At 41.1% G+C, this 19,902-nt stretch overlaps 1 protein-coding gene across 2 annotated transcripts in view; it reads right to left on the bottom strand.

Annotated features, from left to right (window-relative positions):
* Positions 1-19,902, bottom strand: part of CNTLN (centlein) — a 540,427-nt gene that overhangs the window by 146,410 nt on the left and 374,115 nt on the right. For both annotated transcript variants that reach the window (XR_011020538.1, XM_068234381.1), the window contains exons 25-26: positions 6,528-6,716; positions 1,354-1,431 (exon numbers count right to left, since the gene is read on the bottom strand). Coding sequence is in view for 1 of the 2 variants with exons in the window: in XM_068234381.1 (XP_068090482.1) it covers positions 1,354-1,431; positions 6,528-6,716 (267 nt within the window). In the remaining variant the exon portion in view is untranslated. The remainder of the gene's footprint in view (positions 1-1,353; positions 1,432-6,527; positions 6,717-19,902) is intronic.

Below are 19,902 nucleotides of genomic sequence, written 5' to 3'. Positions count from 1 at the left end.
GACTGATTGTACCAAAAAACGGGGGTTAACTGCCAAATCGCTGCACAGACCCACCACTCTCGCCAGTCACGCCGGAGAAAAAAAACTTTCTGATCTCTGCATAATTTTTCTAATGACTGTGTCTGCTCAGACACTCATGGACGTAACAATAGGGGCTGCAGCCCAAGCGCCCGCGGGGGGGCAGTTTTGGGGGGCTGGAGGGGTCGCAGCATGAGGGGAAAGCTATGGCCACACTCGGCAGGGAGGGGGGACGGTCCCCCCCCTCCCTCACCTCGGGCTCTCCCCTCCAGCTTCAATAACCATATGTGTGCAGCGGCAACTACATACCTTCCGTGCGCTCCAGCGCGGACGCTTCTCTCTCTAGTGTCTGACGCGACTTCCCACCGAGTGTGGCCATAGCTTTCCCCTCCAGCCCCCCAAAACGGCCCTGAGCGGGACCGGGGGGGGGGATGGTAGAGGGCCCGCTTAAAATTTCTGCAGGGGGGCCCGGTGGGTCTTAGTTACGCCCCTGCAGACACTGATAAGGAAACATGCAAAGATTTGAAGACAAAAATGTGTATACAGTCCCTATGCAGTGTGCAGCAGGCTCTTCTGTACAGCGCCTATCCCGGACCTCTCTACCCCTTCCTAAGTGCTCTGTACTGTAGTAATGCTGGAGAAGTCTGCAGAGCCACTTCAGCTACATCAGAGATGGACAGAGTGAGTGTAATAAGCTGAGGCTGGGAGCACACTCATGTGTCTGTTTTCTGTATGAGTTTTCTGCACACTGTGTGTGTCTGTATGTGTGAAAACATGCATGTTTTATCACAGAAACAAATGTAATTGATATAGAGAAAATGTGTGCAGTTCTTCACTGCTGTTTTTATCTGCATGGGGAAGCCATAACATGGTTCTCAGTTTACCTGTGCAGAAAGCGAGGCGGGGGGGGGGGGGGGGGGGTGTCATCCAAAGTTTTGCAGGGAGACCGAGTGATTTCTAGTTACGCCCCTGTCTGTCTGGTAGGGACTGTCACTTATATAAAGATTTCACTTTTTTTGTGTGTCCCTCTAATTAATTATGTACAAACTAATTATGTGAACATTTAATATGTGCATATTATTTACATCAGTATGCACATAATTAGCAGGAAATTAAATAAAAGAAAAAAAATATTTGGCACTTTTTTTCTGAATCTCTATATAGGAAACTCTGGTTTGGGTCTATGTGAACATTAATTTTGACACCAACACCGGATTTGTAACAGAGACCCTGTAAGGGGCCACCCTGCAATGCCTTTTGCTGTTTATTACTCGTAAAACCTTCATTATGTAAATGGCTTGAAATAAGAAATACCCAGAGGAATATACTCAATACCTGTCCTTCAAGAAGCTTCATTATGTGGTTCATCCATTCTTTATCATATTCTACTGACTGTTTCACATTTGCTGTTTCCTAATGGGAGGAAAGGAGACACAATAATTTATGACAGGTTTATGAAAGCATTATGGACACAGAATACAAAAAAAAACCATTGCATTTAAAACACCTTGCATAAGAAGTGACCAGAGTGCTCCATGGATACATTACATAGCCTTATATTGCTAATAACAAGGAACAATCAATACCCCTGTTTCTTCCATGAAAGCATAAAATGGCTGTATGGACCTGGTCCAGGATTACCCAGGCTACCTAGAGGCCGGAGAGGCATGTTCTCTCAGCTGCTGAGCCATCTATCTTTCCACTGCATTAACTACATACAAGGAGTAAAAACAAATTATGGCTCCTCCTATTCATGTCAACTATAACAACCTTACTTCATAAAAATTGTTAGGTATTTGCTGTGGCGTGAACAGTTTTTCTACAGCACAGGACTATGTATTGTCATAATTATTCAGCTAAATGCAAAAGCTGTCCTATTAGCAATTTTCCTTCTTTCACTTACCAGCTACAACTCACTATAGAAACTACATACATGAAGATTAAAGGTTAAATGTTTTGGTGAGTCTTCAATGACTTTCCAATGCAGTTCTGTAATAATTAAAGGGTAATGGGGCGATACCTTCTCCTCCATCACAAGAAAAAGATTTATCGTGCACTTTATGTCCAACAGGCAACAGCTTGACAGCATCAGCAAACTTGAAATGGGTTATGTTTCAATTACATAAATCTGTGTTGAACTTCATCAATGCAGGCTTGCCATAAACAATCAGATCTTGCATTGCTTTGATAAATTATAGAATTGCTGGCCCGTGTGGTAATTTGTAATGCTCCTAAATAGTGTTGGTATTCAAGGGTTTAAGGGTTTCCTAGTTCAGAAACCTAAGTTACGCCACACAACAGCAGGGTTTCAGTCCATGCGCACTTCACAAGAATCTGCTTCCTCCTCTCAAGCCAGAAGCAGGAAGCATTGGAGTCTTGTGATGCATGGCGTGAATCACACGAGTGACCTCCTCATGAGCCTCTCCACTAGCTGAGGTATTGAAGTGTGGTGCGCGGCGTAATCCTGGTTTCCAAATTAGGAAACCCAGATTTTAACTCCAACACTACTCCTAAACCGCCATCAACTTTCTCCTTATTCAGGTAACCTTTTTGTTTGTACAGTGAAGTAAATCTGCTTGTAGAGTTAAAAAGTATAATCCTTAGCTTACAGAGATTTTATAACACACTGGAAGATCTCCAAAAAATGTCTAACTTTCCAGATCAGTGAGAGAATTTGCACATTAGTAGAATTTCACTGAAGGTATGAGCTAATCAGAGTCAGCAGCTACCAATCAATTATGTGGCAGTTGACGAATTAACCAGCAGCTACAGGCTTTAAATGTCTATGTGTTTAATTCCTTTCATGGTTCATGTGGACTTGCATGAAAAGAAAGACATGCTTATTTACCACTTACCAATTATAGGCAATGAAATGCTAATAATTCTGAGATTTTGGAACGTTACGCACGCACGCGCACACACACTTAATTCAGTTGGGCGAATCCACACATAAACAAGAAATCACCTCAACAACAGCCATTAAAAGCTACTAAGTATGCATTGAAAACAGATCTTAAAATCAGATCAACAGTCCCCTCTGCAAGGCTAACGATATTTAGTCTTAATGTTTAAGATTACAAACCCACCATGAAGATGTACTAATATAGTCTTCTCTATGTATGTCCCCAGTTAATAGTTAAAGGGGCACTATGGCGAAAAATTGTAAAATTTAAAATATGTGCAAACATAAACAAATAAGAAGTACATTTATTCCAGAGTAAAATGAGCCATAAATTACTATTCTCCTATGTTGCTGTCACTTACAGTAGGTAGTAGAAATCTGACAGAAGTGACAGGTTTTGGACTAGTCCATCTCTTCACAGGGGATTCTGAGTAAGACTTTTATTATTTACAAAGATATTCCCTAAAAAGGATTTAAACAATGATGCTGGCCAGCTTTCCTGCTCGCTACACAGTTTTTTGGCAGTTGGTCAGAGCAACTGCCATTTACTAAGTGCTTCTGAAAATAAATAAATCCCTGAGAATCCCCTATGAAGAGATAGTCTAGTCAAAAACCTGTCGCTTCTGTCAGATTTCTACTACCTACTGTAAGTGACAGCAACATAGGAGAAAAGTAATTTATGGCTCATTTTACTCTGGAAAAAATGTACTTCTTATTTGTATGTGTTTGCACATATTTTAAATTTTAAATTTTTTCACCATAGTGCCTCTTTGAGTGAACAGTGTTCCAAACTCAATTAGAAATCTGAGCATACTAATACTGTACTTACATCAAATGTTATTGTGACATCCTGTAATGTAAAACACTTCTAATTCCATAAAAAGCCTCTAATTTCATAATGCAAGAAATTTGAAGAAAATAAAAATGATGCCTTTTAAAAGACACACACAGAAGTTTGAATGGAACAAAATATCTAAAAAAAAATTATGAGTGGGAGAGGTATGGGGAGCCGCCTCATGCAGCCCTAAAGCAAGAGTAACTCTCCTTCTTCATAAGTCTACACAGCACTAGGTACAAAATACTCTTAGATAAATCAGAGGGAAGGTGGATAATTTCTCTCTAAACTACTGGAACTTTTTATTTATTTTTTAAATATCTTTGATCCAAACTCCACTTCAACTCATTTCAAGTGGTTTATATAAATGTAAAAAAAAAGTTTCATTCCCTAGGGCAGGGGTGTTAAACTCAAATTCAAAGTGGGTCAAAATTGTACACTTGGACTTAATCGCGAGCCAACCTCAATGTCTACTGGCCACCTTCCTCCCTTATAAAGTTCCTAGGTGGGCCCCCATCTTCCCCTATTCAGTTCCCTGGTGTTTAGTGCTTTCCTACTCCCTTCCCCATATGGCTTCCTTGGTGAGCTAAGGCATCACCTTCAATTTAGATTCCCTGGTGGTCTAGAGTGGGCCAAGCATAATGCAAAGTGGGAAACCACTTGAGGGCCAAATTTAATGGCTCTGAGGGCCAGATTTGTCCCGCAGGTCGGAGTTTGACATGTATGCCCTAGGGAGACCAAAGCAAATCCGAAATTGTGAGATACAGTACCAGCAAGATCAGGTTACAGCTGGCTGTCACAAATTGTCAAACATTGTATTACATTTATCAGGTCCAAGTCTGACACTTGTAGGAGTCTGCACTGTTTAGACTTTATGTATGCTTTACATGCCCACAACAACTTTGCTCTCCTGGATGTCCTATTTATCAACAATACACTTATTTCCTATACCAAAGAAAGCCAAAATCAATCATTTGATCATATTAAACTGTTCTTTTTGAAGACAACATACTATCATCCTTGTCTGATCCAAATGATCATGTCCTCTAAAGTATTAACTATTAACAAGAATTTGGACAGTTTTCTGGTCTTTAAATCAACGTATGTAAAAGTACACTGTTATTCCTTATTATTATTATTCCTTATCAAGAATAAGAGAGATGATCGCTATAGCTAGTAAAAAGAGCTTGCACTGAAAGTAGCTCAAAACTCCTTAGCCTACTAGGTATGACATTTTCAGTGGACAACTCGCAAATGTATAGTCAAAACTATTTGACAAATATAAATACAATTCTAGCAGTGCTGCAGACATGGGAGAATCTACTGTTTTCCTTAGTAAGGGTGTAATAAAAATGGTTCATTTCCCTAAACTTACTATATCCACTTCAGATGTTACCAATTCTATTTAAGGTAATCCTTCTAGCACCTAAAAATACAACCCAAAAAAATATGGATTTATTCTTTCAGCTTCTAAGCTCACTGACGTTAACGACTCTTGCATAAATATATGCGGATGGATAAAATAGAGGATGAATTGCATAAGGAGGAGATAACCACAACGTTTTTCAAAACATGGTCATCTAGTGTAAATACATACATTTATGTATACCTATGGGTACAACATGGATAAACTCAGGGGGACACTTGAAGAACTAGACATAAGTTAGAATATTGATATCGGTGCAAGTGGGAAGAATAGAGCTCAGCTGAAACAAAGTTGTAACCATTTGCCACACTACAGAATATCAAACTATGATAATGATTACCCTGGAATTGGGCTTTATTCAATGACCCATAAAAGCTGAGTGACTGAGAGGAAAAGCCCCCCCCCCCCCCCTTCCTTCCTAGGATTGAGAGGTTGAGGCTAATAAACTAAAAAAGTCAATGAACATGATCAGACTCGTGATGAAACATTGCTGATTTAATAACTGTACACCAGCCATTGCTGTGTTTATATGTTCCAGGTGGTGACTCCAATGACTACCAACTTATAGAAAAACATGCTTTATTGTATCACAGCTTTATTACATTCATCACTGGGGGAAGGAGTGTACCATGTGGGAGTATGCACAAACACCTTTACAAAGCTTGCTTTTCTCTGTTTTGAGGGACAAATTGGTTCTCCCCAACTCTGTCTTTCCCAAATGCAGGTTGGGGTAGTTGACTGTGGGGCCCACTGGTCATCTCTGTTCACTCTATGATTAAGAGAGCACCCAAATGGCCACAGAACAGAAAGAAAAGGAAAATACAGATGAAGAATAATTGTGATGTGGGATTATAATAACATTTATTTTCCCTTCTGTGTGCTTGTGCTTTTTTTAATTTAACATTTTATATGATTTTTTTTAATAATTAAAGGGTCATGGAAAAACCCTTTTTACTCCACTTCTGATTTTGAAAACTGAAATGATTTCACGTAATCCATGCAAATGTCCAGAGGTTCCCATCGCTGGATTACAGGTTTACCTCAAAACGTATAAAATGTGTGTGTGGAATTCAGAATTCACTATACAGTAAAGTGTACCACATCATAATATCCTTTTACCGAATTTAAAACCATTCTTTCTTCGAATTCTTTAAAATTGATCTTGTCAAAAAGTACAAGGTCTTTTGGAACAAAACATTTTATTTTACTTGTTCCCAATTTTTGGACCATTCATTTTGGTGGGTCGTTCATTAGTCATATGTTCATAAGTTGGGGACTACCTGTAAATAAATTGTCCCTAAACAGTATAAGAAAATGAAGAAAGATTTGATAGTTGAAATACTTACATCTTCATCTGGTACGTCTAATATGTCACTGAGGTCAGAGTGTGAGATATTAAGAATTGAAGCTGCCAGAGACTGTGCTTTATGTACAGAATGCTTGGATGGACCACTGTCTGGTTCCTGTAGTATTTTGACTTCTTTAATATGGATTCTAATTTCACAAACATCTGTCTGCAATTCTTTAGCTAGACTCTTTGTAAAGAGAAAAGAATAGTATTAGTTCAAAGTGAAAAAAAAAAAAGGAAAAAGGCAACAAAGAACCAAGACTATTTAACATTTTGCCATTTTCAGTACCTTTTAATACAACAAACATATAGTAGATTTCCTAATACAGAAAGAAAATGTACTCATATTCACTAGGCAATAGACCCATTTCCAAAATATGCATTTTTTTCTGCATACAAAAATGTATTAGTTCTGACAGCCCGTGTTAATCAATTGCCCGGTTCACTTCTAATGCTTTTTTTTTCATTGCATACATTTATTTATCTGTTTTACATAGTGCTGAAGCTAAAACCATGCATAGAAGAACGAAACATATACTTGCTACAAATGGAGACTAACTATTCATTTTTGGTGCTGAAGAAGAGAAAACAATGTTCTCACCTACTCTTGACTAGTGACTGCACATGTACAGTGCCTACAAAAATGTAATGTTTTATAGTCAAAAAATATTTAATCACTGTGAAATTCCTATTCTTGCCACTACTACTTCTATCATTAGCAGAAATATCCTGTTTCATGTGCAAAGTATTTAACACAATTGATTAATTGGGGGGAGGGATTGCTTGTATCCAGCTCTCAAGTCAGTACTTAGTAAAGGCACTTTTGGCAGCAGTTTTAGCCTTGAGTTTGTGAACTTGGGTATTCATCAGCTCACTATGTTAAGACGCTGAATTTAAGTAGCAAACGTGAACAGCCTTTTTAATTACAGCCACAAAAAGTGTGGACTCCAGGACACTAACCATCTTACAAAACGATTTTAGCCTCCCATCTTCTAATGCTTATGCATATTTAGCAATGTACATATTTTTATGCATTGCATATCTACTTTTACAATACATTTATTCAAAATACCTGACCGTCTTGATCCTGTAGTTTATTGCTGCCAGCTGTGAGAGTTGCTTTTACAGGATAGAGCAAATCAGCTAAACCCCACGCCACCTCCTCCTAGAAGCAGCAATATACTTGCCTAAGGAGAGGGAAGGTTCTGGATCCTATAGAGCTCTCTCTCTGTCCCCAAACCAGTGCTGGCTCGCCGGTAGCAGTATTTGGCCAATATTTGACCTGCCGCAGGGGACTTCGGAAGTCTTTGGGAGCCCGAGTCCTTCCAAAAATGGGCCCGCTCCATACTGCGCACAAGCGAGAGCCCTCTCTCGCGCACTCCCATGTGTGCAGTATGGAGCCGCCTGTCTTCGGGAGGACTCGGCTCCCGAAGATTTCTGAAGCCCCCCGCACGGGGGATTCAAACGGGACAGCCAGCTCTCAATGAAGAGGACTGGGAGACTCTATAGGACCCAAAGCCTTACCTCTCCTTAGTTAAGTATCTTGCTGTTTTTTAAACTGATTCCCAATGACTTTAAAGAGTTTTACTTTAGGAGGATAGCCCTGCAATTCCTTATTATTTCTTCCTGTGATACAATGACAGCAGCCATGTTGTTTGTAAACATTACACAGAGGCAGGCTTATCTGTATCTTGATCACTCAGCCTGTGAAAAAAACCTAATCCCCCCTCCTCCCCTCTGCCTCTGAAATCAATGGCTAGTAACACCCCCCCCTCCTCCTTCCCAGACTGAGCTCCCATGAGCCCCTGTTACTGCCAAGGCTCTCTGAAAACCTGTGGGCGTGGTGTATTTAGTTTATAGGGAATTAGAGTATTAAAACAAAAACAAAAAAGTATTGGCTTTGAGGAATGCCCTATAAACAATAGGAAAGGAACACAATTATGCAATGAGTAAAAGTTCACCTCAGATCCACTTTAATAATGAATGTATATGAGTGCAGATCACTTCAGGAGTACTTTAAAGCTGCTGGAGCATCTGGGCAAAAGTTATGTGAATAGATTTTCCAGTCCAAGCTTCCAAGGCTTGTAACTCATTTAGCGTTGCTATAGGCCTCCTGGTGGTCTTTCTACTAGTCTTGCATGGTTAGTCACTCTTAGTTAACAGCCTATGTTTGGCAGATTTACAGCTTTGCCATATTCATTTCATTTAAATAATTTAATTGTACTCCAATGGGTGTTCTGTTGCTTGGAAATTTTCATGAACATACAGTATTAATTTTCTAACTTTCAGTCACCATTTCATGGAATTCTTGTTTTGTTTTCATGTTCCAGGTTATGTCATAATACTGACTCAGCACATGTTGCACCAATCCTATGCACATATATTTGTACTACAAATCACTTCAAACACCTTGATTATTCACAGTATTCAATCAGCTAGCTCAGGAAAATAACTGGCTGCAGATAAGTCATATTAATGGGTGTGAAAACTAATTCAAATCAGGAATTTGTGTTTTTCTTTGCAATCAATTGAATTTTCTTTTAGTTCTCACCCTTTTTTCCCCAACAAGAAAATGGTACACGTTTCAGAAAATCAGAGGACTTAATTTGAGAAACCCTGGACTATATTTTTGGAACTGCCTGCTATAAAGTAGTACCCTTCTTCTGGGTGTCATATTAGGACATGGCGGTGATTGGTAAAAGGTTAGTAAATTAAAGCTTATGCTATTCAAGTTGAATGCTAACACTCTCAGGACATTATTAATACATTTAATAAAGCCTGAGTTTATTAACCAAAAGGAAGTTACTCACTACAGATACATGTACATGTTGGCATTCACATTACCACTTTACAGTATGTACGAGTCACTCAGCCATTCACAAATGACCAAAGAGAAAATTGTAATCTTTTGCCATCACTGCAAGTTTTCTTGATTATTCATGTTCTCCAGTGCTCCACTTATATCCAGCAGTCCCAAAAGTAAAACACATCTCCCGGTCTCACTTTGCTTGTTACTCCACCAGATGGGGATGGGTATCCATTTAATGCATATCCACTGAGATGGAGAGCATGTCTCCAGCTTTCCTCTTAATAGGAATGAACATGCACACTTACATATTCTAAGCATGCATATTCACAGAGAAATCTTTTGCAAGAATGAGTTTACAAGGCATCAGATGCTCTAAATTGTTGGCATAGAACTGACTAGTAAGAGTAACACTGCCCCAGGTTAAATCTGTGTATAAATACAAAGCCAGGAATCTTAGAACAGACTTAACTCATATACCATCTTTACTGATTAAAGTTATATCGTAGATGTTTTCCATCTTGTAAATGGGAAAAAAATCATATCATCCTTTTGACTAAGCTAATTTCAATGACCTTTAAGCATGTTTAGTTGAAAATTCAAGGTTCCTGTCTTTGGGTCAGACTACTGTTACTGAAGCCGCTTAATAATCAAGCTTCCACCCATTAAGGCATTCACTGTACATTATGTGCTGCTCCTGGTATACGCATCAGTAACCATATGCCAAACGTGAACAGTGAGTGCTCAGCTACTGGCTTCATTCATTAAAATCCACAGAGTGTATTATTCTGTTTACTGCCTAATAGATATTCACTGTCATTGTTCAAGCCTCTGATTCAATTTGCTTAAATCCCAGCTGCAAAGTAATCCTGATGGAGATTAAGCTAATTTATCACCAATATCTTTTCTGGACTATCATCTGTGTGTTCAGTAATAAAACTATTGTCTTTACCTCGTAAAGGTGACACTCGCATTCAGCTTTCAGAAAAGGACCAACCAGAGAAACTAGGATTTTCCAGTTGCAAGGCCACAAATATGCATTTCTGTTCACAAAATCTACAAATATTAAATATATTTGCATATCTATCTATTTATGGAAAGATGGGCCAGAAGAACATTCTTCTTTCATCTAGATTGAACTGGTGTATAATTTTTTTATTGCATCAGAAAACATGGACTGCACTGTGCCATTCCATAGGATGTGGACCACTTTAACCTCTTCAGTACCAAGTGCTCTGCCCCCTTAAAAATCAGATCACTTTTTTCAATTCTCACCATGTGATCATTGTGATTGGCTCACAGGGTCAGGAACAATGAAATTGGCTCCTGATTGATGCACAGAATCCAGCTTTCTAATGACGGCAGCACGTGCGTGGTCTCAAGGAAGGTGCACATGAAGCTGGTGTAGTTAAATCTATGACGTTTTAAGATTAACCTCCCTGGCGGTATGATTACTGCAAGAAGTTATGCTGCATACACACTTGAGATAAAAGTCTTTGGAAAATGAAAGATCACAGATCAATGTTACCCCCTTCCTTGTAGTATGAGAGCCATACTCTACACAGTCTATTCTATGGAGCTGCACTCCCCATCAGTTAAAATCTTTGCAAGATGCTGCACACACAGATGCTGTACACATTCAAAAGATCATTATCTGTAAAAGATCTCTTCCTGCAAAATAACTATTCCTGCAAAATGCATTCATAGTCTATGAGATCTGCAGATCCTCATACACACCTTGTTTAACAGGCAATCATCTGCAGATCATCTTGGTTCTTGGTTCAATAACAAGCTTCGCCGACTCCGGAAATGCAAAGAGGAAGCGCACAGGTCTGGCTCCCCAGAGGAATTCAGAGAGGCCAGGCTCGCCTTGAAAAGAGAACTGCGAACTGCAAAGAGGGCCTACGCCGAAAAGCTGAGACTCTGCCTACAGTCCTCTAATACACGGGACGTATGGAATGGCCTGAGAGCAGCCACTAACTTCAAACCAGCACCCCAAGCGGCGTCCTTGAGCCCTCGACTGGCGGAAGAGGTCAACGAGTTCTACTGCAGATTCGAGCAGCATCCCAACCAGCCTGTGGGCCAAACAGCATCGACTTTGGTGCCCCCCCCCTCTGGGGAACTTGTCCCCCTGGCTCCTGTCTCTGTTCTGGAATCGGAGGTACTCCGGCACCTCCGTAAGCTAAACCCAAGAAAATCCTCTGGCCCGGACGGAGTGTTGTCTATCTGCCTGTGATCTTGTGCCGACCAGCTAGCTCCTGTGCTCACCTCCTTATTTAAGCAGTCCTTATCGGATGGTACAGTCCCCTCCTGCTTTAAGAGATCTAAAATTGTACCAGTACCAAAAAAAAACAGGCAGTACCGAGCACAATAACTTCCGACCAGTGGCCCTAACCTCTAACATCAGGAAGCTCCTTGAGCGGTTAGTCCTGGCCCACCTGAAGAAGTCCACGGACGCCCTTTTAGACCCGCTCCAATTTGCATATAGGGCAAACAGATCTGTAGAGGACGCCATCAATGCCAGCATGGCATACATCACCGAGCATCTAGACAACCCTGCCTCCTATGCTAGGATCCTGTTCCTAGATTTTAGCTCAGCGTTCAACACGATCTGCCCAGACATACTGATCACCAATCTGACTCAGCTCGGGGTTGACCCTACTCTTTGGGCATGGATCAAAGACTTCCTGACAAACAGAATGCAGCAGGTGAAGCTCGGCAACCACCTCTCCAGTGTTCGTACCACCAATACAGGGGCTCCACAAGGCTGTGTTCTGTCACCTCTACTGTTCTCCCTCTATACCAATAACTGCATCTCATCCACTGACTCTGTGAAAGTCATCAAATTCGCAGATGACACCACTATCATCGGCCTTATTGGTAGGAACGGTGAGTTGGAGTACCGCAGCGAAGAAGAGAGAATATGCAACTGGTGCAAGGACAACAACCTAGTCCTCAACGCAGCAAAGACTGTCGAGCTAGTCGCTGATTTCAGGAGAAACCCTCCCCCCCTCCCACCTGTCCTCATTGGGGGAACCGAAGTTTCTAGAGTGACATCTGTGCGGTTCCTCGGCGCGACTCTGACAAACAATCTGAAGTGGGAACAGAACACCACCAAAATCCAGAAGAAATCTCAGCAGAGGCTGTTCTTCCTGCGCCAACTGAAGAGATTTGGCATGCCCACGGAGCTGCTGACTAGTTTCTATACTTCCACCATAGAATTCATCCTCTGCTCCTCAGTCATTGTCTGGTATGCTGGTGCAACGGTCAGCGACAAACACAAACTGCAGAGAGTCATAACAGACGCGGAGAAGATCATCGAATCTCCTCTTCCACCTCTCGACCTCCTCCACTCAAATAGGATGAGGAAGAGGGCCACCCGTGACCCCGCTCACCCTGGCAGCCGCTACTTTAAGCTCCTCCCACTGGGCCGTCGCTATAGGGCGATACCATCCAAAACCACCAGGCGGAAGAACACCTTCTTCCCCCAAGCTGTTCGACTTCTGAACTCCAACCTCCCCCTATCTGGCCCGCATACCAGCGCACTCTAGCTGGGCTCATCAAAATTGACTCGTGGCCACTACCTGCACCTTTATTATTATCATTATTTACCTATGTTTGAAATAGCAATGCATTTCAAGTGTACATGTTGTGCGTCTGTCTTGTATTATACTAATTTAGGCCTATCTGCAGATCTGCAGATGATTGCCAGATACGCAGATGAAGTCTGTTAAACAAGCTGTGTATGAGGATCTGCAGATCTCATAGACTTTGAATGCATTTTGCAGGAATGGATCTTTTGCAGGAAGAGATCTTTTACAGATAATGATCTTTTGAATGTGTACAGCATCTGTGTGTGCAGCATCTTGCAAAGATTTCTGTCTGATGGGGAGTGCAGCTCCATAGAATAGACTGTGTAGATTATGGCTCTCATACTACATGGAATGGGGTAAAATTGGTCTGTGATCTTGCCTTTTCCAAAGACTTTTACCTCAAGTGTGTATGCAGCGTTACTTCCTAAAAGAAGTGCATTTTTTATGGAAATTTGTTTTCTTTTATCTATGGTAAATAATTTTTCGGGGGGGGGGGGGGGGGGGGGGGAGGGTGTTAAAGTGTAAATGTTTTTATTATTTATAGTTGTTCATTTTTTTTAGGTTCATTTTTCTATTTATATTTCTCAATATATTTATTTTAATATTATTGTTCATATTTTCTTTTTTATTTTATTCTTTGTTTTATTTATATTTCTCATACTTTTATTATTGTTATTTATTTATTTTTTTACTTTATTGTTCATTTTGTTTTCCTAAACTTCTGATCGCCAATGACATAACATTGCAATCAAATGGAGAGAGGAATGAAGCTGCAAAAGGGGTCATTGGATCTGTGGGGGACAGGCGATCTGGATGCCGCAGGCCAGGAAGTGAGTTTTAATTTAGCCCAGAGCCAGACTCGGGGTTACCAATCGGCCGCCAAGTCACCTGATGTATGGCCACCTTAACATTTAGGACAAGGAGAGGATAAAAATGTGCTTCATCAAATCAGGCCACATCTGCAGCTCATCAAATCTGAGCTGCAGATTTTTGGCCCTAGCCTGGCTCGGGGTTAATGCCAGGGGGGTTAAAGGTAGCCTGAAGCGAGTCATATGGTGGCTGTGATATCTATTTTATTTTTAACAATACTAATTGCCTGACAGTCCAGCTGATCTCTTTGGCTGCAGTAGTGTCTGAATCACACACCTGAAACAATCATGATTTTTTTGAAAATTATTTTCTACAAATATGTAACTAATAATACTTTTCATCAATGTGAAGTACTAATACGTAAAAAATACAAAACAAAAACAAAAAAAATATCTTTGCTCTGTGTAATAGGTTTGTTAATCACTATTCTCCCATAATTTTAGCAGTGAATTGATTTAGGTAACCATTTTAGGTAATTAATCAACTAGGAAACGGGATGTATATGTTGTCTTCCTTTAGCAAGATGGGCAAAGAAACTCAGCTAGACTGCACTAAAGGAAATACTGTATACAGGTACTTAAGAAACAAGTCAGAAAATATAAACCTCTTATTTAGCACTTAAAGGGGAACTTCAGCCAAAAGAAACATACTGTCATCAAGTTACATTAGTTATGTTAATTAGAATAGATAAGTAATATAATCTCTTACCCACCCTGTTTTAAAATAACAGGCAAATGTTTGTGATTCATGGGGGCTGCCATCTTTGTCATGGGGGCAGCCATCTTTTTGGTTGAAAGGAGGTGACAAGGAGCATGAGACACAGTTCCAGCTGTCCTGTGTCCTGATAACCCATCCCAGCTGCACACACTAGGCTTCAAATTCAAAAATGTTAAAAAAAAATAAATTGCACCAAAACAGCAGAACGAGAACAACAAAATCAGAAATCCCATCATGCTTTGCACAGCATCAGGGGAAAAAGCCCGGGCAGTTTTCTTTTGTGCAGCTAAAAATGAGGGTTGTATAAGAGAAACAAAGTTCTGATGCTGTGAAACTGTTAAAGAAACACAAAGCCTTTTCAGTGCTGCTGAGTCGATTTTTAGTCCGGAGGTTCACTTTAATTTGCTGTGTGATAAGTTAGGAAAAGAAGTTTAGAAAACTAACTTAACTTATGAAAGTTGAAAACAGTGTGTACATTACGCTAGGCAACATTTTGAGGCTCATGACATGAATACCCTGGCTATTAGGAGACACTTACAGCAGCGTACTTCCTTGCATTATGTCTTTACAACAAGCACAGACCCAAGATTTTACCGATCAGTCACAATAGTAAACCACATGCCCCTTGTGCCACCAAAACAGCTCTGATTTGTTGAGGCAGACTTCTCGAGGTGCCTTGTAGTATTGGTCTCCAGCACATGAGCAGAAGATCCCTGAAATTCTGCAAGTTGCAAGGGGGAGCCTTCATGGATTGGTGGTGTTCCAGAACATACCACAGATGCTTGATCAAAACTTAAAGGGGAACTGAAGTAAGAGGTATACAGAGGATGACATATTTATTTCCTTTTAATCAATACCAGTTGCCTGGCAGCCCTGCTGATCCTCTGCCTCTAATACTATTAGCCACAGCCCCTGAACAAGCATGCAGCAGATCAAGTGTTTCAGACTTTAAAGTCAGATCTGACAAGACTAGCTCCGTGCTTGTTTCTGGTGTTATTCAGATACTACTGCAGAGAAATAGACCAGCAGGGCTGCCAGGCAACTGGTATTGCTTAAAAGGAAATAAATATGGAAGCCTCCATATACCTCTTACTTCAGTTCCCCTTTAAGGTAGCCATATATCTAGTGATGAAGGGCAAATTCAACCAAGAGACAAATCTCTCTTAATCGAATTAGCTAAGAGAGAGATCTGTCAGCTGCCCATACACCACAGGCCGATTCCCGATCAATTTCATGATGAAATCGATCCAGAATCGGTGTTGTGACGCCGCATCTGACCGCCTCAACGCTTTACCCCTAATGTTAAGTGTCCCCCGGTGCCTCGTGTATGTTATACATTTCCTTGTCCATGACCTCCACGCGTCCTCGCCGGCTCTGGTGCACTCTATTCTTCATACACACGTGCCACGTGGTTGCCTAGTAACATGGCCGCGTGTATGATGTCTGACATCATATGCACGCCCCTTACTAGGAAACCACGTGGGGCGCGCGTATATGTAGAGCGGAATGCACCCGGAGCAGCAGAGGACAAGTGGAGGCCACAGACAGGTAATGTTTAACATGCACGAAGCAACACTTAACATTAGGGGGTTTTGTCGCGTTCGTTTATCGTCCCAAAAATTGCACGCCATTACCACCGTGCACTCAATCAAGCAAGTTGGCCCAACCTCTAGAGGCATGCACGATCGACTAGGCAACCAATATCGGGACTGAAATTAATCGCATTGTTGGTCAAGCATGCCCTTAGTGGCACCGATTTTCATTCGATTTAATTATAATATTCAAATTGGATGGTTGATCGGCCGCCAAGTCACCTGATGTAAGGCCACCTTAACATTTAGGACAAGGAGAGGATAAAAATGTGCTTCATCAAATCAGGCCACCTTCTTCCACTGCTCCATGATCCAGTTCTGAAGCTCACATGCCCATCGCAGGCACTTTTGGTGGTGAACATGCAGCAAGCTGTTGAGACTGTGTCCCTACACTAAATGTCAGCTTTTTATCAATTCAGCAAAAAACTGCTTTTCTATAAGGTCAACCCAGACTGGATATTCCTTGCACCCCAAGGCTCACTGTTACCAGTTCACTGTTTCCTTCCTTTGACCACTTTTGATAGGTACTAACCACTGCACACGGGGAACCCCAAACACGACCTGCCGTTTGAAAATATTCTGATCCAGTCATTTAGCCGTCACAGTTTTGTATTTATCACTCAAATCATTATGCTTGCTCATTTTTTCTTCTGCTAGCTCATTACCTTCAAAAACTAAGTATTTACTTGCACCCCCAAATATTCTCATCCCATCCCTGAAATAAGATAATTCATGTTATTCACTTGACCTGTGATGGTTCTGAATGTTGTGGCTGATCAGTGTTTTATATACTGTAAAGGAAGTTAGATGGAAGTTTAGAACGTCTATGCTTTGCATGATTACTCAGCACACAAGGTGCAGTGTATGTTTCAAACTGACAATCTGGATTTAAAACACATTAAAAGAAAAATAAAGCAACATTTAGTCAATGACTCATTTATTTTCAATTGTTTTAGCTGTTCTATACTTTGTCATAGAGATGCACACTATCCGTGTACTGAGAGTTTCGTAACCATATTTGTGGACAGAGGGCAATAATATCCATACACAAAATGCACATAAAACACAAACAGTATCTTTTGTGTAAATTTCACCACCGAGCACTCAAAAGGTCTGCTTGCTTCAGGGCACTGAGGTGGATAGTCACAGTTTACTGATAAAGTAAAATGTGAGACGTCTCTGGGGCTCGAGAGATGTCATGTTGAATAATGCTGGTGATAACACAGCATAGATGAGTGGCTCTGTCATGTCTAACAAACCAAGATAAAATATTTTATATGACAGAAGGAGACATCCCCTTATCTACTATAAATTACACAAATGTTCTTTTTATTACAGAGAAAGTGTCTAAAATTCATCAAAGCACAGTGGACCGATATCGGATAACACAATCCCTTTGTGGCCTATAGAACTATCTGCAAACTGTCTCCCCTCCAAAAAATACATTTGGAACTGCGTGTTTGACTTACTCAGCTATGATCTGCCTAGTAAGCATAGAAATGAGTTGGCTTATGTACTGTAAAACAGCTCTTGCTATAGTTTTCATGAACTAATGCGAAGATCTCAAGGGCATGTACTGATTCACATGCCAGTTTGCATTTATACATCCAATATTTTGTATGCTAATAATTCTGTCTATGCCTCTCAATTAACCTTCTTGTAATATGTCAGTGATCTAACTGTATGAAACGCTGGCAGTAATAGCACTGAAGGATCAAAGTTGTACGTAGCCAGAGTGTGGGATGACAAGGAGTAGAAAGGACTGTTACAGTCAATCATATTTATATACAGCCTCCCAGCTAGAGAAGTCTCAGTGCTGATACCTCCGGTACATCAACCAGAACGTATCACCTGCTGCATACTATACAGCTCAAATGATCTAAAACAGGGAGAATAGCAATGCAATAAAAATACAGATTGCAAAACAAAACTTTACACTGACAGTTCAATGTAGAGCTTTTCCTGTTCCTGAAAAAGAAAAAGTTTTATACACCACAGTCCTGGCTCCTTTGTCTTCTAGTTATCACTCTTGTTCCACTGCATCCAGGTACATCCTAAAAAAAAAAAAAACCACAGAAAAAAAGGACCATTGTATAGTTAGCTTGGCACAGTACATTCAGGGTTTATCACCGGGACAGCTATACAGTCTGGAGACTGTTCCCTCCTGGAGTCCTCAATCTCAGACCTCAGCTCCCAGGGTAGCCCCATCAAGGCTGTCCTCTGCAACGTCAGATCAATAAACAACAAAACAGCAATCATACATGATCTGATAGAGTCTTCTGATCTGGCCTGCCTGACTGAAACCTGGCTTTCTGAACCTGTTGGCCCCACCCTGGAGGCAGCTGTGCCAACAAACTATTCCGTGATATACTGCAACAGGAAAGAATGCAGGGGAGGAGGGGTTGCACTTTGCTTTAGATCAGCTTTGAAAATCAGACCACTTACTGTAGGTCCTACCAACTCGTTTGAATGCTTGGGGGTGCAACTTTCAGCTGAGGAAAACATTAACATATTGCTGATCTACCGCCCACCAGAAAAATACTCAGACTTCCTTGAGGAACTTGTAGACCTCCTATGCAACCTAACACTGGAACACCCCAGATGGATTGTTCTTGGAGATTTCAATACATGGGTGGATGACTCCTCTTCACAATTTGGAAAAGAGCTACCTCGTGCCTTACATGAACTGGGCTTCCTCCAATCAATCAGCTCTGCTACTCACAGGAAAGGTCACACTCTGGACCTTATATTCCATACTGGGCTGTCAATAGCCAATGTGGAAATTAATCCTGTTGCCTGGTCAGACCATCACACTATCCACTTCTCCCTCTCAATACCAGCCGTCAAACACCAGGTCAAGAATCAAATAAAATATCGCCGCTTAAAAGGGCTAACACCTCAACATATCCGAGATAACCTTAGCTTTGATGAATTGACTGACTCCAGCTTGGACCCTGATACTCTGGTGTTTAAATACAACAAATGTGTGTCCTCCACCTTTGAGACCATTGCTCCTCTGCGCACCAAATATCTTACTCCACACCATCATGCACAGTGGTTTGATAACGCTATAAAAGAGCTGAAAAGACAAGGCCGAAAACTTGAGAGGCTGTGGCGCAAATCTCAGTCCCCAGAAGACAAACATGCCTTAATCTTCCACTTGAAGAGTTACCAAAAGGTAATCACGGGAAAAAAATCATCCTTTCTATCACAAGAGATTGCAAATGCAGTTAACAAACCAGCCCAACTGTTCCGCACAGTGGAAAAACTCTGCAACCCAGCATGTCAAAAACTTAATATCGAGTCTTCAAAGGACCTCTGTGACCAATTTGCCCATTTCTTCACAGACAAAGTCTCCGCTATAAGGTCCGCCATCCAACTTACAGCATCTGAGTCTAATATAGCGCCGAAGACCATTAGCAGAGACAACGTAACACCTTGGTCAAACTTCAAAGAAATTGATGAAGAAGTCACATCAAGCATCCTCCTTCACGTCCGCCTAACTACCTGTGACCTGGATCCTGGCCCAACACAGTTCATGTTGAACTGCCCCGACCTGTTCGTACCGGTATTCCTCAAAATTGTTAACTGTTCCTTACAATCAGGGATATTTCCTGCTTTACTGAAGGAAGCAATCATCAGGCCTCTCCTCAAAAAACCCTCCCTGGACCCAGATGCAATGACCAGCTACAGACCTGTCTCTAACCTCCCCTTTCTGGGCAAGCTAATTGAAAAAGCTGTATACCTCCAGCTAGAAGCCAGAATCCTACAAAATAACAGTTATGACCCATTCCA

Source organism: Hyperolius riggenbachi, chromosome 1 (assembly GCF_040937935.1).
Source record: "Hyperolius riggenbachi isolate aHypRig1 chromosome 1, aHypRig1.pri, whole genome shotgun sequence".
NCBI lineage: Eukaryota > Metazoa > Chordata > Amphibia > Anura > Hyperoliidae > Hyperolius > Hyperolius riggenbachi.
This window is presented reverse-complemented; position numbering and strand designations above follow the sequence as displayed.